Raw genomic sequence first — 22,165 nt, forward strand, 5'->3', positions numbered from 1 at the left:
TCAATGTACAACGATGGTACTTTTCCCATGTTATCTGATTCAGGGTGTAATGGAGTTGTTGTGGTTGTTCATCCTAATGATAAATGACCTAGAAATTAGTGACAGCAATATATGGAAATTCGTTGATGACGTCACTTTAGACGAAACTGTGAAGAAAAATGAAGAAAGCAATATTCAATCGATTTTAGATGATCTATCCATACAAATTTCTGAGGCAAAATTTAAACTTAACGAAACCAAGTCCAAGTGTAAAGAGTTACTAATCGGGTTTTGTAAACCAAGAACAAGGTTTGATCCTATTACGGTAAATGATAAGAGCTTGGAAGTGGTTGATAGTGTGAAAATCCTTGGACTGAATATCTCTGACAACCTGAAATGGAACAATCTTATAGAGGTACTTGTTCTATACTTTATAACGTGTCCCTCGTGATCCATACTTGTCCTTACCTCCTTTATTTTGCGCATGCGTAAATGAACGTTCTCTTCAAGTCAATCAAGTGCAGTGAACTCTGATCAAGTGTTGATCTTTAAAGCCATAATTTGGCCAAAAGCCTGTGTTTTGAATTGCGAGAAATAAGCAATAATATAGTAACCTCATCGAATGATACAAGTATTTTGTTTTAGTAAATGTCAGTTGTAAAAGTACGATTGGAAAGAAAACGTTTTGCCATGTGTGATGTTAAATGCTCGCTATTTATAAACTTACATATCGACGCATCAAGATTCAAGACAACACAGAGGTTTGTGAATTTCTTTGAGCTATTTGTTTTAATACCTGGTCTAAAGTTGGCACGCTGTAGATTGCGAAAAACTGCTTTGTCACCACCACCTGACCCTTTGTGTAAAATCTGATGGTCTGAACTCTGGACTGAAGCCGTGGTTTCCCAATATACACAAGTGACAAGTATAATAAATATTCATGATTTTTAGAAAGTCGATCATCAACTCAGGCATGGCTACATTTGAACAGAGAGATTTAAATCTCCTTGTACCTCTGGTTAAAATTGACAAGTTAGATTTAACCAAATTTCAAGACACAAATATCAAAGAAAAAACAAACATAAACTGCAAAAAACGAAGTGCTGTAAACAAGAAGAAGAGGTTAAGGGTACTAAGAATGAAAGCAAAGTACAACTGTTTGGACTGTCCTGAACAATTCAGTAACAAAAGGATCTATTTAAAACACAAACATATACATGATTCTAGGAAACCTCATCAATGTTCAACCTGTCACAAAATATTTCCAAAGAGAAAAAACTTGCGTAGACATAAACTCTTACATGCAGATAAAAAGCCGTTTTCTTGCGATGTTTGTGGCAGGGAATTCATTGATTACTCGTCAATGAGGAGACATAAATGGTTACATACTGGAAAGAAGCCTTATCATTGTAAAATATGTGGGAAATCTTTTCCTTTTGAATCATACTTGACAAATCACAACCGGACACATACTGGAGTAAAGCCTTATTCATGTCCTGAGTGCGATCAAACATTTTCTCAAAGTGTGTCTTTATTGCGGCATAAGAAAATGCACAGTGCCGAGCGACCATATTCATGCGAGTATTGCTCCAAAAGGTTTAAGACACCCAGGTGTCTAAGCGTACATACGAAAATTCACACTGGGGAAAGAAGATACATTTGTGAAACATGTGGCAAGGGTTTCATCACTGCCGGAGCCCTCGGGAAGCATAAACCAGTTCATGCAAGGAAAGAAATCCCTAAACCCTTCAAATGCGGTGTTTGCCAGCAATCGTTCTTTACGCATGTAAGGCACAGGAAACAATGTCCAAAAGCAACGCTTTTCAGTTGTAATGTCTGTGGAGAAAGGCTCACCAGGATTGTTGATATGTGTGTGCACAGGAGAATGCATACTGGGAGAAAGCACTTGATGTGTGATTTTTGCGGAAAGAAAGATTTCCCCACTGCAAGATATCTACGAGCACATGTGAATGTTCACACAAAAGAGAAAATATATCGGTGTGATTCATGTGTGATGAGTTTTACCAGTGAACAGGCATTGAAAAGGCACAAAAGGGCGCATTGTAAGAAATTAGGCAAAAAGCCGAGGAAGAAATGTAATGTTTGTCATCGGTCATTTTGTCGGGTTGATGTTCTGCGTGCTCACCAACAACAAGAGCATTCTTTGACGCAAATTGGCGGTGGAAGAAGTGGGTATGTTTGTGGTTTATGTAGAAGAGAGTTTTCCACATTCAATCTCCTGGAGGCGCATAAAGAATACCACACTGGAGAGAGAGAGTCTGATGTTGTACCACACAATGAGTTTGGTAGCAAAGATGGTGAACTCGAGCCAACTGGAACAATGTATGGCTGTTTTGAATGTGGTGAGGAGTTCAGCCTGGCCAACGATCTTGTTGAGCATGACAAGCTTCATAAAATTTAAATGTGAACTTGTTTAGATGAGATTAACATTTTTAACTAAGATTTATTGTATTTTCTGTCACTTGAACTATGTGTTAATACATAATAGTTTAGTATTTTAGAAGAATAATTTTAATGTTTTTATAGTTGCATGAGGAACTTTAGTTATTCATACTAAGTTTGTTTATACATTTGATTAAACATTGGAAGTTCATTAGTGAAGGACATGTTAAATATCATTTGAGTCATTTGATTTCATTAGACTCTCTGTGAAGTTTCATTTGAAGGTCTAAAAACTGATAATCCACAATATGATTGATGGTGACTCCCACTTATTAGACAGTAATACTAAATGCATAAAATTAATCCTTCAGATTACGTTGCAATCAGGTTTTAGGTGTATGGTTGTTAAGGGTTAATCCTAAATCTAATCCTAATCTGAAGGATTAAATTCATGTATTTAGGATTTACCAACAACTTCGTCCCAAGGTCGAGGCTGTGTTTAATGGTTTCAAGGGGTATAAAGAGGATTATTGGGGCTCTTGGAGATGAAGAAAGGACATATTCAGACGACTTAAGCACAACGATACATTATATTAATGAGTCACAAAGTATTAAGCGTTTGTTGTTACGGGCTCAATTTTTATTTCCGGAAATTTTTGCAATTTTTTGGTTCCTTTAATTAGACCATCGTTGTCTTGTCATTTTGTAATTTTCAAGTTTGTTTTCTCCTTTTTCGATGGATATTCTTGCAACTAAGGATGCTGATTTAAATAACGCCAAAGCAGAAGCCTTGACGAACGCTATCAGAGCTGTTGCAAGCTATTTACAGGTCAGTAATCATATAAAATAACAATGATTCATGTTTGACTCAGACGAGGCAGGCTGTGGACTGTGGTCAGAATTCGGTATAAACGAGTTAAATAGACTGAAAACGTAATTATTTATATCCACAAACCGTAGCAACTGAAGCTAATTTCCACTCTGTTTCCACAGACAGCGTGCTAAATATGAATTATTGTAGTATAAATGAAAATTTTAAATAGCTATTTATTTGGAGAAGACGTGTACATATTAAGTGACAATTTTTGTGAATAATGGTTTAAGTTACGCATGTTTAAATAAAGGTCTGGGTGAATCAGTGCATTCATAACTTTCTTCTCAATTGCGTCCATGAGGTAACAAAAGTGTAAACTTGTAGTGATCTTTAAGTGCATAGTTTTACCAGGATACTATGCCAGGATCCTGTAATGCAGGCCTGTCCGCAAGGTATGCAAACTGCACAAATGATATTTCAAAAAAATACTAGCAAATATATAGAAGACATTAAAGTTGCATGTTCCCCCAGCATCTCAGTTGCGAGATACATACTTTCCACACTGGCAGCTGTAATGCAATTCTTTTAATATGTCTATCGTCACATCTTCAATAATAATTTTTGTGAGCTTGTAAATGCTAGATCTGGTCAGGTCTGAATGTTTGTCTGGATTGATTGCATTATTCAACATTGTTGTCTAATTGTTAATTAGTTGTACAATAGAGATAATCTTTTTTTACGTATTATCCATCTTTCAGCATCCTGATCAACTTGATAAAGTTGAGCAATATCGACGTCGAGTTATGAGAAACAAGGTAAACATTTGAGTCAACTAAAGATTATGACACCCTACATGAATGGGGTTGTTTTTTACAATGGTCATTGCTGTCGTCATACTTGACTTCCAAACCTCTTGGAAAAAGTCATTTTGTTATCTGTTAGTGAAATTAAGAGAAAAACAAATTGTGATCTCTATATTGTTACATTTGCACCAATATTTAGGCATCTGTTGAGGCTCGTCTCAAAAATGCAGTTCAATCACAGCTGGATGATGTTAGATCTGGCTTACATCAACTTCAAAGGTAATTAATCAACATTGAAAATCTCCTCTTTCCATGAACAACATAGAACCCCCCCTCTTTCCATGAACAACATAAGAAATCTCTGACTTTTCAATCAGAAATGCAGGTACAAGTGCATTAACATCCATCTTGATTTCATTTAGTGCACTTCAAGATGTGAAACGTATAAAAAAAAAGTATGTAGTAATTGAAAACTTTTATATATATATATATATATATATATATATATATATATATATATATATCTAAGAGATATCAGACCACACATTCATTTTCCTCCTTCTCAAGTCTTGAAAATTTTTCACTTCCAGTATGGTGGAAGTTGATGAGACCTTTCGATCTTGTACTCACCTGGGTGAGGAACTTGATGCAATCAAACGATGTCACATGAAACACAGCGAGGTATGGTCATATGTATGTATGTAGCAATGTCATTCTCTGGTCACAAGCAAACTGTAAAGCCTGAACTAAAAGCAATTCAATTTCTCTGACTGGGAAATCACCTGCTTACAAATGCAGTATGAGGTGAAATAAATTGCTATGTGTACAGCTTAAATTTGAAATTGCTGCACATGGTAGATTTCAGTTCCAAAATAATTCTTTAGAAGTCCCTAGGAATTAGCACTGTTATCTTTTATGGTATTTTAAATTTGAAGTTAAGTTGTGTCATTTATTCTGCCTTAATTACCTTTGATCTGCGACTGATTAAATGGATATTGTCCTCTGGGTTTATTTATTCGGTCATACGTATGTAGTACTGATGTGTAATATTGTTTTGTAGGCTGCCAAAGCGTGCCAACATTTAAATCAAATTTTTGAGGTTCCTACAACAGTTTCTTATACCGAGAAATGTATTGAAAATGGGAAACTACTTGAGGCACATCAAAAGTATGTACTTTGTAATCTTTGCGAGAATCTTATTTCATTCTGAGTGAGACTAAACTGGGACACTGGATTAATCCAGGGTTATAGAACAGTAGAGTCGCTGAGAATTGCTTCGTTATCCAACACTTTACTGAAGGAGCTACTTAAGGAAGGTTTTGCTGGTGCAAGATAGATAATATTCATGATCACATCTCATGTTTCAAGTTTCAACCTAGATTGTCAGAGCTTGAGGCGACCAGAGATGAGGTTTTGTTGGAAGTTCACAAAATGGAGAAAACAAATACAACCTCGAAGAAAGAAGCTCATGTACGCAATGAATGCTTTTGATCTGTAGTTTAGCTTTCAGATTAAATGTGTGGTGATGGAAAATATGGGGAAATTTATCCAGTATTGATGATGAATATATTTTAATTTTTTAGCTTGTTGAAGCATACTTTGCCGGAATCCACGTTCTGTCGGTAGGTCTGAGTTTTTTCGATTTAAAACAATACAACTTCTTGATATTTTCTTTGCGTTGTTTTCAGACAAAACTTGCCAAGCAATTGGTTGTTATCTTGGAAAGAATATTGAGTACTGTCCGTGTTGATCCTGCAAAGCTTGTCACAGCTCTCAGAATTATTGAACGTGAAGAAAGGTTTGTTTGTTTGTGTCTACTAGACCAACCACCCTGAAGAGTGTAATAATATTTCGAATTTGAAGTGAAGATGATGGTCAGCAATTCTCTTTCAGAGCTGACAAACTCTCAGAAGAGAGGCGACTTAGGACAGGCTTCAGTCCTCCTGGACGACCAAAAAAATTACGAGCAAATTTGTACGAGACTTTAGAAACAGCAGTGGACCACAGGTGATGATGATATGTGATTGGGTCTGTCATTAGGTCGAAGACTATCTGCTTGCAATATGCCTTAATGAAGTGACTTTTGATGAATCTAGATTTGAAAGTCTGCAGATTAAACTGGAAGAACGAAATGAGGACAAAATGTGGTTGGTAAAACATTTAGAACGAACAAGACAGACAATGGTGGAGGATCTGATTGTTATCAAGGTGGGTGATCGATTGAGACTCTTCAACATGCAAAAATATCTTCAAATGTTGATAATTATTCTACAAAATCCATACTTCTAGACTTCCTGTCAGCCATGTTTTCCTCCAAGTTACAATATTTTCGATAAATATGTGAAAATGTACCACAAAGTTCTGTCAAAAATGGTAAGTTCTAGAAAGTGTTATGCAGGTATATGTTTTTAAATTACCAGAAACTGGAACGTTTTTAGCCCAGCTCTAGAACTTTTTATCATTTTAGCTGGAGGATTTGGTATGCATGCAATCTCTGGAGTCTGATGAATGTGTTAGCATACTGACTTGGTTGAAAGAATATGAGTAAGTACGATATATGACAATGATTACTACGGACGCTTTTCTTTAGGCAGCAAAAAAGGTCAGACCGGTCATATTTTGAATTGAAATAGAGTTTGTTAAGAATATAACGGTGAAACTGCATCTCCCGTCAATCTTCAGATGATTAACGTTATTATCAGAAAGGTACATTTGGTTGTTAATTGATTATTAATTGTGACTTCTTTTAGTGGTCCAGATCTCATGATGCATCCAGAGTTACAGATTGATACTCACACCTTGAATCCATTACTAAAACCACCCATCCTAGAGGACCTCAAGAAAACGTGAGTAAAACTTCTCCCCTAAAAATTCTGGCAAGTTCTGCTGAAATGAAGGATAAGTCAGAGAGTTTTTTAACCGTTTCGCTATGACGTTTCCAGGCAGATGTTCAAAATTCAAACGTTGATAACAAAAGTGACTATAATGTCACAACGTTAAAGCCACGCCCTAGAAACGTGTCAACGTCTGCCTGGAAACATCATCGCGCACAACGGTTAAAATTTACGCGATAACTATTCCCATTTACGCTCTACCTGAATCCGCAGTAAAAGCATGCAACCTTGCTCTTTAGCAAACCCGAAGTAAAGTTGTTGATATTTTGAATTTTAGGTATTTCGAGACGACTTCTAAGAACATCGAGGAATGGATGAACAAATTAGCAGAAACAGATACAAAGGTACAGCGGTAATCAGCGTAAAAGTAAACATCGAAGGCTGGATGGCTCTATCCACTGGACAGGCGTAAAACGTAATCTAATCGAAGACCTAATTATCACTGAATTTCAGGATTGGGAGGAGTCTTCATTACCTGACAGTGATGGCGATGGTTATTTTATTACACCCCTTCCTGTTTTCTTGTTTCAAATGGTTGAGCAAAACGTGAGGATATTTTTCATTTGATATCACATTTCATGCGTTCGTGCGAAAAATACCGGACATGCGCACTGAATATCTTCGAATATTTTAGCTTCAAGTTGGTGCCCAGGCCGGAGAGGAGTGTCAGATTATTGTAAGTGAATAACATGGTTCATACCTCACGCAGTGGTTAACCAACCTTGGACATGTATTCTGTGCCATCATATAGACAATCCAAAAGACACTACATCCAAAAGACTGTCTTCTGGATTGTCTATGGTGCCATGTACTAGCCTTACAACTCTGGTCTTCATTTATATCGTATTTCTATCTGAACTAATTGTGATTCACTTTTGGACGCAGTTTTATGTGTCTCGGGCAAGCTTCTAAACATTATAGTTGTGCTTTGTTGCAATGTATTTACATCATACATACTCTAAGTCCAATTTCTTTTAGGTGTTAAAAACGTGTATTGAGACGATGCAACAATTTCAACGTAAATACAAGGGTAAGTTTGAAAAAAATGCTTCAAAAACCTATGTGAATCGTAACCCGAATTCCATGATTAACTCTCGTTCGCTAATATTGGCTCAACTCTCAAGATTTGTTTTCTTTCAACTTTTTCATCGACTGTTTTCCAGAGTTTTCAGACGTTTTTTTTTTGCTAATATTTGCACTTTGCTTATTTTAATCAGAGGCCGTTGAAACATATCGAAAGAAACATTTGCTGGAGCGAAATGAGCCTCAATACTTCGTGCAGTTTGTGGTAAGCGCATGAGGAAAGTTCGCGGCAATCCTGGTGTGGACCTGATTCCAGTATTAATAATATCTTCATCACGTATTGCAGGTGGCCATTGCTAACAATTGTCTCAAATGTGCTCAGTTTACCAATCAGTTGAAGGTAAATCACAGTTAAAGCCTAAGGTTGAACCTAAACCACAGAATACCTATCAGAAGTAGAACTCTGTACTTTTTTCGTAAGCACAATTCGTCATGATTCGTCACTTAGCAAGTGCATTTTTTTGAGGCAGTCACCCCCCTGCGAATACTAAAAATGGGCTGATTTCAGACATTGGCAGGGGGGTGACTACCTCAAAAAAATGCACTTGCTAAGTGACGAATCATGACGAATCACACTTACGAAAAAATAGTATAGAGTTATTCTTCTGATAGGTATTCTGTGCCTAAACCATGTACATCTTTGCAGATTGCAAGTCCAAAAGCTATATTTTCAGCGGGCAATTTAACCCGAAGGAGAAATCTGAGTTTTCAGGATAACAAATTAACCGGGATATTTCCATTTCATTTTGCTTTAACAACAATTTTAAAATCGAAATTTATGTCGAAGCTGGCTTTGGTTCATATCACTAAACATAATCACAAAGTTTCGACGACTTTCATAACGAACAGCAAAAGATATAATTATATTTATAAAGACGATTATATTTCGACAACATTTCTGATTCCTAGGAGCGAATGATGAATGAATTACAGCCAGGAAAATTTGGGGAAGATGAACAACAAACTTTCAAAAGTATCGTTGAGTGTTTTCATCGAATGGCAGAATTATGGTGAGGTTTTCGATTACTCTAATTCATGTTGTTTTCTGATGAGATGTTTGTCTATAAGTCTCCATGTTTATTATTTTAGCTGTAAAATTTTATTGGACGAGGTAGTCTTGGATACTGAGGATCATTTTAAAAAGATGTTGACTCGCAGCGACTGGTAAGCAACCAGTATGTTCTGTCTCTTGTCATGAAACTATTTACTGGATGATCTTTACTGGACCTCTAGGAAGAACAGTTTAGAACTGATAGAGCTATCCAGTATAAATAAAGTTAGCTTAGTTTAGGTTTCCTCCTGTAGTAACACTGTATAAATAAGAAATAATCCTTACTGGACCTCTAGGAAGAACAGTTTAGAACTGATAGAGCTATCCAGTATAAATAAAGTTAGCTTAGTTTAGGTTTCCTCCTGTAGTAACACTGGATCAATAAGAGATGATCCTTACTGGACCTCTAGGAAGAACAGTTTAGAACTGATAGAGCTATCCAGTATAAATAAAGTTAGCTTAGTTTAGGTTTCCTCCTGTAGTAACACTGTATAAATAAGAGATAATCCTTACTGGACCTCTAGGAAGAACAGTTTAGAACTGATAGAGCTATCCAGTATAAATAAAGTTAGCTTAGTTTAGGTTTCCTCCTGTAGTAACACTGGATCAATAAGAGATGATCCTTACTGGACCTCTAGGAAGAACAGTTTAGAACTGATAGAGCTATCCAGTATAAATAAAGTTAGCTTAGTTTAGGTTTCCTCCTGTAGTAACACTGTATAAATAAGAGATAATCCTTACTGGACCTCTGGGAAGAACAGTAAATTTAAGAAGAATCATATTTAATCTAGGTATAAAAAACCGCTTCACGTTGAGACAATTCTAGCGACGGTAGAAGATTACAATAATGATTTCACACATATCATGCCGGAGTAAGTCTGCAAGGTTATGTTTCCTCGCACTTCAGAATAAAAAGCATTTCTTTGATATGACATTTTTCATTCATTTCAGACATCACGAATTTGTTCTGCTCTCCTGTCTTGATCGTGTCATAGTTGGTTACATAACCGCTATGACCGAAAGGTAAGCATTGAATATCTATTGACGTGAATCAAGTGATATGTCGGATTGTGTGCCGTTGTTGATAGCTATGACGTACAATTTATCGTTTTATATTCTCTTATTTAGACGCATGAAGTTTAAGAATTATGGAGAACGAAAGCACGCTGCCGAGCAAATCAATAAAGAGTCTGGGAAAATCTCAGAGACGTTCATGAAACTTGGAATCAATGAAGACAAGGTATAATTGATAGAGTTAGTTTGGCTGATGTTTGCTCCAGTGGTAAACACTGGATCTGAGTAGTTTAGAACTGATAGAGCTATCAAGTATAAATAAAGTTAATATAGTTTAGGTTTCCTCCTGTAGTAACACCTGATCAATAAGAGATGATCTTTACTGGATCTCTAGGAAGAACAGTTTAGAACTGATAGAGCTATCTAGTATAAATAAAGTTAGTTTAGTTTAGATTTCCTCCTGTAGTAACACTGGATCAATAAGAGATGATCCTTACTGGACCTCTAGGAAGAACAGTTTAGAACTGATAGAGTTATCCAGTATAAATAAAGTTAGTTTAGTTTAGATTTCATCCTGTAGTAACACTGGATCAATAAGAGATAATCGTTACTGGAGCTCTAGGAAGAACAGTTAGAACTGATAGAAATATCCAGTATAAATAAAGTTAGTTTAGTTTAGGTTTCCTCCTGTAGTAACACTGGATCAATAGGAGATGATCTTTACTGGATCTCTAGGAAGAACAGTTTAGAACTGATAGAGCTATCTAGTATAAATAAAGTTAGTTTAGTTTAGATTTCCTCCTGTAGTAACACTGGATCAATAAGAGATGATCCTTACTGGACCTCTAGGAAGAACAGTTTAGAACTGATAGAGTTATCCAGTATAAATAAAGTTAGTTTAGTTTAGATTTCCTCCTGTAGTAACACTGGATCAATAAGAGATAATCGTTACTGGAGCTCTAGGAAGAACAGTTAGAACTGATAGAAATATCCAGTATAAATAAAGTTAGTTTAGTTTAGGTTTCCTCCTGTAGTAACACTGGATCAATAGGAGATGATCTTTACTGGATCTCTAGGAAGAACAGTTTAGAACTGATAGAGCTATCTAGTATAAATAAGTTAGTTTAGTTTAGATTTCCTCCTGTAGTAACACTGGATCAATAAGAGATGATCCTTACTGGACCTCTAGGAAGAACAGTTTAGAACTGATAGAGTATCCAGTATAAATAAAGTTAGTTTAGTTTAGATTTCCTCCTGTAGTAACACTGGATCAATAAGAGATAATCGTTACTGGAGCTCTAGAAAGAACAGTTAGAACTGATAGACCAATATAAAGTTATTTTCTTCTTATTTTTAGGTAACAGAAAAATGCGCAGTGATTCTGATGTTGTCGGAAATAATCAAATTGAAAGACGCTCAGCTTTTATCTCTTGAAATATCCGTAAGTGTTTTCTTAATAATTCAGCCGCTAAATCAATATTACCTCTGCGCATCAATAATTGTGACAGTGATGGCGTGACAAGTTGAATATTGCGTCTAGGGTGTGGCAACCAAGTACAAAGATTTCACCAGCGATCATGCAATGGCGTTACTGGCAATGAGAGAAGATATTGGCAAAGGGAACATTAGTGAAGTGAGTCCGTAGTTAATGTGAGAGTGATGTCCGTATGTGGACAAATGGTTTATTTACATCTTGATGCTTCTATACAATGGCTGTGGTAAGATCTAATACTGTATTCAGGTTCACTACACCTACAAGTACATTATCATTGGCATAATTGCACGCTCTCTTTTCCAGATTCTGGGAGAGGCGGATTTGAGCGCTCGAGCGGGCGATTCACAAAAGGAAGAAGGACTTTTTAGTCAAATTCAGATTGCGTCGAGTTCGTTGTGGGATAAATTAAGCAAACAATAGACCTTTCTCATAATCACGTCAGTGCGGGAAGTCTCATATTACGCAAAGTTTGATTGGCTCGTTAATTTTGCTGAGCCATTTAAACTTTGTGTTGCATCCTACTTTCCGCGTTTGGACGTCGTTATGAGAAAGGATGGAAACAAGAGTGCAGCTGGGTCGTGGAGTAATCACCAGTCATAATCCTTATACAATTGGAACAATAACTCGATTGTACGTCTCCATTTGATACAGTGTAACATTGGATACAGCAACGATTTGACTCTCACAAAGCGTCAAGCGCGCACGAGAAAAACACTTCCAAAAGACCTTTCTCATAATGCCATCAAAGATGGGATGCAAATACGTATCATGCACCCGAGTTTGATTAGTTAGCTGAACATCTAGTTTATTACACGTGCTTAAACGCTATTGCAAAACGATAAAAATGAAGTACTGAGAAACGTTGCGCAATCGCAGTGAACGCGGAGTAATAATCCCACAATCGCCATATTGAGCAATGTACATATTTTTATTATGACCTTGAAAAAAGTTTAAATTATAGAAAACATAGGCCATCATCCGAAGAGCGAATAGTCTAGGGGTGCCCGTATTGGTCGAGTTCGCCGGAAAATGGCGTATTCGGCCATGGTCAAGTCGTTTTTTACCCAAACACGTAGGCAAACAGATTTTTATTTTGAAATAAGGAAAAAAGATCGGAGTGAATCATTCTTCATCTTCATTATGACGTCATTCAACGATGAGTCAGCGGTAATCCAACAAATGACATGCTTGCTTTTAAATAGTAATTTACAAATTTTTATAACCAAAGTTATTTTTTTTTTTTATCGTTATTTCAACCTCATATTTACTGCTTTTTACACCAGAAGTCTTTCCTATATCGGCATTTTTATTCAGTAAATATAATGCCGTTCTACACGGGTTCATCTCCGCTAGACGACATTGTCGGTGAGTCAGTGAAACTTGTCGATTTTTTAGATGTTATTCGTTTCGTAATAAACCTTGATGACAATTGTATTTTGTTCCTGTTTGACTGTGTTTATAGAGAAAGCAACGACTGAGACGAATACCAGCGAAGATTGGGGAAAAATTATGGATATTTGTGATCGCGTTTCGCGCTCACCGTCAGGGTAAATTGAATAACATTTTTGTGAATCCGTGATATTATATGAAATTTATATGTATTTTATTATGTAACTATAAATATTTTGTTGTTGGGAATGTTATATTTTAACTTTTACAGTACAGTACTATAAGCTGTAAAGTATTTAAATGAAATATTGACATATTAAAGGTGTAATTGCCAGAGTTTTTAAATAGGAAAATATATAAAAAAATGTATGCTATATTGATTATTGAAGTATAATATTGCCTGCTAATTCATTTATAGATTACCATGTTGAGATATTTACGATGATAAAAATATGCTATTGTTTGTTTTCTGACAAATTTGAAACAGCATACCATCGGTTATCCTAACCTATTTTTTATTTTATAGACCAAAAGATGCGCTGAAAGCGATCTTAAAGAGAGTCGTTCACAGAATACCCCAAGTGTCACTTCAAGCACTTTCTGTATGATGAGCATAATTTTACTAAATTATTGCTAACCCATTTGAATGTATTTCCTCCTATATTTTTAATGTTTGTATTGTTTTTCTAGCTTCTCGATGCCTGCGTTAATAACTGCGGAAAGTCTTTTCATTTGGAAATTTGTTCGAGAGATTTTGTTAGTGAAGTTAGAAACATCTTAAAAAAGGTAGAAATGAATAAATTATTGAATAGCAAAATAATATCCTGAAGAATTGAACCAAGATCATAAACACACCTCACTTGGTCTGCATCGTTTCACAGCTAAAATCAGCTTCACCTTTGCTGTGAGATATTTTTTGTCAGAATATGTAAATGAATATTAACCCTTTTCACCTTTATATTAATTATTATTGCTTCTTAATGCTTCATTTATTATGCATGTCTTGTTGACGATATAATCAACCTGATCAAGATTGTTCAGGAAATGTGGATATTTGGCAGTTTAGTAATAATAGTAAATAGACATTTAGAAAAAATACACTTTTTTGTGCAAATGCTTTTTTTCTCGATTGTATCTGCAATGGCACTTCTAGTATAGAATAATACTAAATTATCAATGTCAGGTTGATTTATATGTTAAAACTATATTCCACAATTTGATTCAACTCCACAAAAATATACTTAAAACTATATTCCTCAATTTGTTTTATTTTTCAAGCTTCATAGAACAGCGGCTTTAAAGATGAAAGGCATGATCAGAGATTGGGCAAAATTATTCAAAAATGATTCACAATTAAAGTAAGTTTATTCTTGCATGGTGATATCACAATTAATATAAATAAAGCCAGTTAACAGTTAATGAGTTTTCTATCCTTGCAGCCTTATTCCAACACTTTACGAGGAACTTAAACGTGAAAAAGAAGATTTTCCAGAAGGTGATGCATCAAGCATTGGTTTATCCTCCGTACCAGCGAAGAAATCAACATCGAATGAAGATGACGACTTGGCATTAGGTATGAAAGAATTAAGAACTAGTTTTGTTTATCACAAATGCATGGGTTCTTGATTTGCACCAAATGTTTCAATGATAGTGAACTTTCTCTACAGCCATTCAGTTATCTTTAAGTGAAGCAAAATCCAGCCAGGTATTGTAATATCTTCAACAAACTCCAGAATTATCGACTTGTTCAGTTCTTCAGGGAAAACCAAGTTGCAAATAAGTGGAGTTCTCTAACCTGCAGATGTTGTTTGTTCTTTTAGCCCAAAACTCAGAGTCTATATCCATCTATTTCATCATCACAGTCATCTTCATCATCAAAGGTATTCTATGTCATTACTTGATATTGACCTATGTCATTACTTAATTAGCAGCAATTAGCAGCAAAATTAACAGATTATTACTCAAGAGGATTATCTCCTGATTTTAGTCACGGAAAGTACGAGCGTTGTATGATTTCGAGGCTGTTGAAGACAATGAACTGACTTTTAAAACTGGAGATATCATTACAGTGACAGACAACAGGTAGAATTTAATTTTACATCATGCAATTGCTAACGTTTCACCTGCGTTCATTCTATGCTGTTGCTAACTGTGACAATTTGAAACATTTCCTAGCGATGCTAATTGGTGGAAAGGTGATCTTAATGGAAAGTCTGGACTATTTCCTGCAAACTTTGTCTCAGCAGATCTAACACCAAAACCTAAGCAAGGTATGTTGGTACATGTAATGTTTTGTTGTGGAGTTTTCCATGATATTTTTAATGATAACTATACACTGACAACAATTTTTTATTGTTTTTTCATTTTACTTTTTATTATTCGCCTCGTCCAGTCAAAAAGAAAAATAAGAAAAAGTCTAAGAAAGTGAGCTTTTCTGAGAAGAACTCTGTCAAGGAATTTGAAGGTGAACTTTTTTACCACACAAATACTTTTATTGCGGGAACCACTGAGTATTTTAATAAATTAATAAAAAAAACAATTGAAACTTCGTAAAGAGTAAACATTTTGAAAAATATAATTTTCGATATTTCATCCAGACTTTCTTTCTGTTTAGCATCAAAGGCTGTTGTGGAGCCTTTAGTGATAAGTGAGGTTGGTGATTTAGCCTGAAATAATGTGGATGCATTTGAAATTACGGTCTGGAAATTGTGCTTTATCTATTCAGGAAAAGATTGAGAAGTGTTTGGAAATGTTAAAGAACGCCAGCGTTGAAGATGAAGAGGAAGATGATGATGGTTTAATTGAGCTGGAAGGTGTGTTGTGTAAGTCCACGAAACTTGTAAACTAAGCTCATTTAGTTCACCAACAAACTGTTCATTTTCCTAGAAACTTGCAAGAAAATGGCTCCACTTATCGCAGAGAAAATTCAAAGTACACAGAAAAGACATGATGACCTCACAGATTTAAATGACAGCTTTCTGATAGCGATGGACACATATCAAAAGTAAGCGCCTTTTTGTTTAAAAAGAGTTTTTCTGTAATTTGCTACAAATCTTTGTAATTCACTACTTGGAATGTCATTGTTGCTGTCATTGACAGAACAGCATCGATCTACCTTCCTCTGTTGTATACAGTATACTCTGTAAAAGTGTACTTAACAATGTTTTGGTGATCTTCTTTAGAATGTCAAAGGAACCGATAGCAGTAAGACAAACATACCCTGTCGTTGGTCAGGTACCACAATATACAGGATATAATGCGCCCATGGTAAACAATCCTACCATACCTCAGTCGTTTGCTGGTTATCCAACGGCGCAGTACGTACCAGGGGCTACACTGCAACACCCACAGGGTTTAGTGGTTGCTGATGGCATGGTAAGTTGAAATTATCGTTATTTTGGGACTTCGTAATATACATTGTAGTCCTGGGTGCATGGGAGGTTTGCACCTGTTTGTGTGTGAGCTACTTGAGAAAGATATTTCAAACGCGGTGGTCTAGTGTTGGTAGAATTCTACAATAAGCTGTCGTCGTTTGTGTCTGAACTACCTGAGAAAGATATCTCAAACGTGGTGGTCCAGTGTAGGTAGTATTCTTTTATACAATTCTATCATTAGCACATTTGTCTCTGTTTTAACTCGACACATGAGCATAGCAATCTCCATAGTGGCTCACTCATTTTCTTTACTTTTAAATAGGGTGCAGCATATTCGTCTCCGGGCCCTCCAAATTACGCAGCTCCTCTAAACCAAGGTCAGTACGTTCCACAATTACAACAAAACCTTGGTTACCAGGTTCCAGGTAAACCTCCAAACGTGGCGCCAATGCCTGGCCCGACAGAATATTACTCGGGTGCTCCAACACATGTTGCACAATATCAACCAGAATATACTGCAGCTTACGGCTGGTGATTGTTAAATATACATAGAAATAATTACAGAATTAATCACAGAATCACAGGTGATAGGTGAATAAGTGTTTGTGCCATTGAGCTCTATATATGTACCTGGAGTAGGAATGCATGAAAGGTCTCATTCTGTAATTGGACTGCCGGATAAGGACTGTTGACTGGACCTCTGGACAGTTGAGTGAGGCAAAATTCATACTCCAGGTAAACATATAGAGCTCAGTCATCTGATCGTTTTCTGACGGGGGGGGGGGAGGCTTGAGAGAAGGTTTCCTGCGAATGCTAGAGTTGTCAACAACACGATAGTGTAGTGTAGTGTACCGTGGCGTGGGATGAAATGTATTTAAATTTGTATATAATGCTGTCTCTTGGGTGCCATAATTTGGAAGATGCTTGCTCTGATCTTCTGCAATCATAAGAAAGAATTCCAGTCAACTCTAGCTTTATAAATAGTTTAACATATAATTAGGATCGCTTAGTGCTTACGTTCAATTTACCAGCTGAGCAAAATCAATAATCTTCGCTGTCTTAACTAAGACAAAGCGTGTGTGTAATCATTGAATTGAAGTAAAATTTTATTAAAACCAAACAAATATAATAAAATATAAATAACAAATATAATAAAATTTAGTTCATCTTGAGACTGCAGTATTATCCTATACACTCTATGTACACTCCTCACTCAAAACTACTGACAGAAAATCCCAGTATTTTTTGCTGTCATTTGACGTGTGATATTGATTCGGGACGTTGTATTTCGTTTTAAAATACCTATTTACACTTGCAATGCTGGCCGTGTTTTTTTAGAAGGAAACAAGGGTATAGTTATGAATATTTGAATGTGAAAATGCTCTCACCCAATATCTATAACGTACGTGTTAGCATCTCAAATTAAAAATAATCACAAAAATTGTTCCGCATTGTCTCTTTCAAATATCATAGCTTTCTTCCAAGCTCTTCTTTGAAATATTTCCATTTTTTCTTCCATCCAATATCCGGCCCTTCCTCATTATCATACGGCAGGTATTCGCGCAGCTGTTTTGCCAGCACCTGTCTGTTTCAAGAAGACGATATTCTTCTGCACCTTGACTACCCAGTGTTGTTTAGTCCTTTCAGTGTCTTTCAGGACTCAAATATATTGTTTGTGTTTACCGTCCATTCGTCAACTGCTCGTGATGAAAGCATTATTCTGGATCATATCTCTGACCAGTTTCTCCTATACTACTTCAATAGGTAAGAATCTTAGAGAATATGTAGACTTAGGTTGTAGTAAAACAAGTCAGTTCGACACACTGAAGACAACAGGAGACGACAAGAAGCTACGCTTGGAGTTGAGCACTCTAGCTCGTGCATTGCTAGATCAAAAACTAAAGCCGGTTTTCCACTAGCGATATTTTTCGCGCGAAGCGACTTTATTTCTTTGTATTTGAGCAATTTGTTCCAGATGGTTGCAGTTAGGAGCTCTGAAACAAAAGTAAAATGTCGCTTCGTGCGAAAAATATCGCTACTGGAAAACCGGCTTAAAAATACTTGCTGTTTGGTTATTTGCAACTTCTTCAAGCAATGCCTGTTTTGTTGTCTTTGCTTTGTATTAATTTTTTTATGTGTGCAAACAATGTTTTCTTGTTTAAATATTCTGGCAGTTTCGACTAAAGATGGTCGTCTCGTAATCGTACATCTAAACTGTCTTTTCTAGGAGACATAAGCGGAAATACTGAATGGCGTCTTATGAATACTCTGATTGAGAGATACAAAAACAGACAAAGCCTACGAGCAGTCTCCTCGCCTTCTGAGGCTGTCAACGTCACTCTGAGTATGAAAATGGTTCAAATAATTGAGCTTGTAAGTATGAACGAGTTGTAATTCTTATCGCCTCGGTTAGTCATAGTCCGTTTCATGTGTTTCCATTTGTTTTAGAAAGAAAAAATTCAGATGTTTTCGACCAGTGTCTGGATTGAACAGGTAATGGTGAAGAGGTTAAGGTGTTTAGTTTTCCTATATAGATTCACTGGATCAATAAGAGATGATCCTTACTGGACCTCTAGGAGGAACAGTTTGGAACTGATAGAGCTATCCAGTATAAATAAAGTTAGTTTAGTTTAGGTTTCCTCCTGTAGTAACACTGGATTAATAAGAGATGATCCTTACTGGACCTCTAGGAGGAACAGTTTGGAACTGATAGAGCTATCCAGTATAAATAAAGTTAGTTTAGTTTAGGTTTCCTCCTGTAGTAACACTGGATCAATAAGAGATGATCCTTACTGGACCTCTAGGAGGAACAGTTTGGAACTGATAGAGCTATCCAGTATAAATAAAGTTAGTTTAGTTTAGGTTTCCTCCTGTAGTAACACTGGATTAATAAGAGATGATCCTTACTAGACCTCTAGAAAGAACAGTTTAGAACTGATAGAACTATCCAGTATAAATAAAGTTAGTTTAGTTTAGATTTCCTCCTTTAGTAACACTTGATGAATGGGAGATGATCATTACTGGACCTCTAGGAAGAATAGTTTAGAACTGAGAGAGCTTTAAAAGACCAATGAATCTCTAGGTATGGCATGATCCATTACTCACCTGGAACACAAGCGAATACAGTGTATCCGAGATCAGTATTCCTCCAGTTAAAATCTGGGTTCCAGATATTGTCTTGGCCAATAAGTAAGTGTCATAACTTCTAGTAATTGGTTCAACTGTAATCTCCCGTCTTGCTGGGAATGTTTATTAATTAAATTTGCAGCATTTTAACTGTTCGAAATAATCTTAAACTGTTGTTTCAAGGCCCTGTTACACGGTTCAATTTTTCTTGCAACTTGCAATGCAATTCTTCTTTTAAGAGATGTATATTTGGCAACTACCGAAATTTTGTCTTTATTATACCCTCCATGGCGTTTCTCACACTTACATTTTGAAGCCTCTTCACTAATTTACATCTCTTAAAGTGTGAATCAAGATTACATGGGTCGTCCTATCGGTCTAAACGAGCCTGTTGTCGTTTCTTCAAACGGTAAAGTGCGCTGGTTAACGCCGACGATACTGGATGGGTTTTGCAAGCAGTTTGTTCGTTACTTTCCATTTGATGATCAATACTGTCCGTTGAAGTTTTATTCCTGGAATTATGATGTGAAGAAATTGATGTTGATTGGGAATGATGAGAACATGTTATCCAACTATACTGGTATGAAGTCTGCAAGAAAAGAAGTAAAATAATTAATAGTTTAGAACTTATAGAGCTATTCAGTATAAATAAAGTTAGTTTGGTTTAGGTTTTCTCCTGTAGTAACACTGGATCTTTACTGGACCTTTAAGAACAACAGTTTAGAAGTGATAGAGCTATCCAGTATAAATAAAGTTGTCGACGTTGTAAGGTAGTATTTTGTCTTGTTAGAAAGCGGAACCTGGACCATCATGAATATCATTAAAAAGGAACATACAACAAGCAAGGGTGGAATTGACAAAGCGACAGTGACCTTCGTCGTCCATATTCAACGAAAGGTCTTCTATTATTTCGTGTACCTGATTGCCCCCTGTGTTCTCACCGCAATCCTGGCTGTCCTTATCTTCTATCTTCCCGCTGCGAGTGGTGAGCGAATGGTCGTCGGTTGCACAATTCTTTTGGCGTTATCCGTTTTCTTCCTGCTGGCCACGAACTATATTCCAGAGACCTCAGAACACGTTCCACTTGTTGGCAGGTCAGTGTGGGGATCACTGCATGTGTTTTAGAGGGGATTGATGATGCAGCTTCTCCTTTCTCCCCAACTACCCACAGCTACTCCTAACCACCCACAACTACTCCCAACTACTCCCAACTACCGACAACTACTGCCAACTACTCCCAACTACCCACAACTTCTCTTAACTACCCACAACTACTCTTAACTATCCACAACTACTCCCAACTATCCACAACTACTCCCAACTACCCACGCTATCCTCAAGGCATGGTAAACCGAGGAATGAGGGTTGACAAGAGTTCTCTGTATTTCAGATATTACTCGCTGGTGATAGTGGAGATATGCGTCGCACTGGTTTGTACAGCCTGGGTTCTGAGATATCATTATCGTAATCCAGCCATGGGCAAGATACCAAGGTGGATACGGGTGGGTGAATATATACTAAGATTACCGATGAGCTTGGGGATTTGGCTTGATCTGAAGTTAATCCTAATCTTACAATTTTTTAGGTGTATATTTTTGGGTACATCTCAAAACTGGTTCGGATTAAAGTACCTGAAGAAATGTTGGCAAAACATTCCACTGCTGACGAAGGTAAGAGGGTGTTAAGGTGGTGAAGAACTTCGGTGTTCGGTAGAGTTTAATTGTAAGAATTATTTTCTATGTTACTGAGGTGAAATTCTAATCAGACAACTGCATATTACAGGAATCAAACCTCAGTCACAGAGATGAAAGACACGTGTACTAACCACTGTGTTTCGTATAGAGTCAAACTGGAGGCACTCTTCTCACATGTGACTTACTGAGGTCACAGACGACACAGAGAATGAAAATACATGTCCTAACTATTCCGTCCATATCTTTTCAGATACAGAAGAAGGTCGAAAAGAGACCGTTGAGAAGAAATACGATCCTGCTGAGGACAACTTGAGAGGACTGGCTCTAATGGCTGCACAAATCACCGAGGAAGAGGAGCTTGGCAAGATTCAGGAAGAATGGCAGCTTGCAGCTGAAATATTAAATCAGTTTTTCATGATCATTTATATGCTTGCCGCCTTCCTCACGTTTGCCGTCATCTTTATCAATGCACCCGGGATAATTTACCCTCACCCTGAGCCCTCCATGGAGGAGATTGTCAGAGTATACTAAACAACAACTTTCTCTTCAAACGGAGTCTTTATACTTAGTTTTTCTAGTTCAAAAATGACGTCGATTTCAAGTCTTGCGAGCACGGCCCATTTTAAGTCCCAGTTTTAAAAGAACCGAGTTTAGTCAATTTATATCATCACGACATCAAGTTCACCTGCATTAAAACGATGGTAATGATAAAGAATTGAACAGAAATGGAACCTCGTTGACAGAAATCTGTTCTCGTCGAAACTAGGCAAGATGACGTGATTGAACTGTTGTGTTTGAGTGATTAAACTTGATGTTGCGTTCATGTGATCCGGTATCGTCCGGCTGAGGTGTTTGCCGGTGCTTTCTGGTTTAAGTTGATGGTATTTAACAAAGCCAGAACAAAGCCAAGCTCCAAAGGTAAAGAAGGAAGATTGGGACCAACCCACGGACCACGTCAGCGACTGTTTCTCGCTTTCAAAAGGAACCTAAATCGATTTTGTTAACTAAGGTCGCACGTGTGCGCTGGATTTTAAGCACTCTGCTTT

The 22,165-nt window shown here is 36.7% G+C and overlaps 4 protein-coding genes across 4 annotated transcripts; all 4 read left to right on the forward strand.

Annotated features, from left to right (window-relative positions):
- The first annotated feature begins 46 nt into the window (after positions 1-46).
- On the forward strand, positions 47-2,677 carry LOC114528612 (zinc finger protein 729-like). Its single transcript, XM_028550278.1, has 3 exons — positions 47-394; positions 625-740; positions 931-2,677. The coding sequence occupies exons 2-3, from the start codon at positions 628-630 to the stop codon at positions 2,399-2,401; spliced, it is 1,584 nt and encodes a 527-aa protein (XP_028406079.1). The 5' UTR covers positions 47-394; positions 625-627; the 3' UTR covers positions 2,402-2,677.
- Positions 2,678-3,061: 384 nt separating this feature from the next.
- LOC114528607 (exocyst complex component 3-like) lies at positions 3,062-12,513 on the forward strand. Its single transcript, XM_028550272.1, has 28 exons — positions 3,062-3,211; positions 3,955-4,011; positions 4,199-4,278; positions 4,422-4,454; positions 4,590-4,680; positions 5,060-5,166; positions 5,379-5,469; positions 5,583-5,621; positions 5,688-5,797; positions 5,893-6,006; positions 6,096-6,207; positions 6,289-6,372; positions 6,467-6,543; positions 6,750-6,845; positions 7,171-7,237; positions 7,347-7,439; positions 7,528-7,569; positions 7,872-7,923; positions 8,111-8,181; positions 8,263-8,316; positions 8,886-8,986; positions 9,066-9,140; positions 9,819-9,899; positions 9,979-10,050; positions 10,156-10,267; positions 11,399-11,482; positions 11,582-11,674; positions 11,840-12,513. Exons 1-28 carry the CDS (start codon positions 3,119-3,121, stop codon positions 11,954-11,956), a joined length of 2,298 nt encoding a protein of 765 aa, XP_028406073.1. The 5' UTR covers positions 3,062-3,118; the 3' UTR covers positions 11,957-12,513.
- Positions 12,514-12,605: 92 nt separating this feature from the next.
- On the forward strand, positions 12,606-17,981 carry LOC114528614 (signal transducing adapter molecule 1-like). Its single transcript, XM_028550280.1, has 16 exons — positions 12,606-12,901; positions 12,999-13,083; positions 13,452-13,527; positions 13,616-13,711; positions 14,204-14,283; positions 14,365-14,498; positions 14,593-14,630; positions 14,746-14,805; positions 14,913-15,007; positions 15,101-15,195; positions 15,318-15,389; positions 15,540-15,577; positions 15,651-15,738; positions 15,812-15,929; positions 16,108-16,300; positions 16,622-17,981. The coding sequence occupies exons 1-16, from the start codon at positions 12,859-12,861 to the stop codon at positions 16,832-16,834; spliced, it is 1,524 nt and encodes a 507-aa protein (XP_028406081.1). The 5' UTR covers positions 12,606-12,858; the 3' UTR covers positions 16,835-17,981.
- LOC114528618 (neuronal acetylcholine receptor subunit beta-4-like) lies at positions 17,982-21,879 on the forward strand. The gene is made up of 9 exons (XM_028550285.1): positions 17,982-18,063; positions 18,527-18,672; positions 18,748-18,792; positions 19,382-19,488; positions 19,770-20,005; positions 20,216-20,519; positions 20,816-20,927; positions 21,011-21,095; positions 21,370-21,879. Exons 1-9 carry the CDS (start codon positions 18,006-18,008, stop codon positions 21,648-21,650), a joined length of 1,374 nt encoding a protein of 457 aa, XP_028406086.1. The 5' UTR covers positions 17,982-18,005; the 3' UTR covers positions 21,651-21,879.
- Positions 21,880-22,165: the final 286 nt, after the last annotated feature.

The sequence above is a fragment of the Dendronephthya gigantea genome, unplaced genomic scaffold (assembly GCF_004324835.1).
Source record: "Dendronephthya gigantea isolate DGI-Jeju-01 unplaced genomic scaffold, DenGig_1.0 000050F, whole genome shotgun sequence".
Lineage (NCBI taxonomy): Eukaryota > Metazoa > Cnidaria > Anthozoa > Malacalcyonacea > Nephtheidae > Dendronephthya > Dendronephthya gigantea.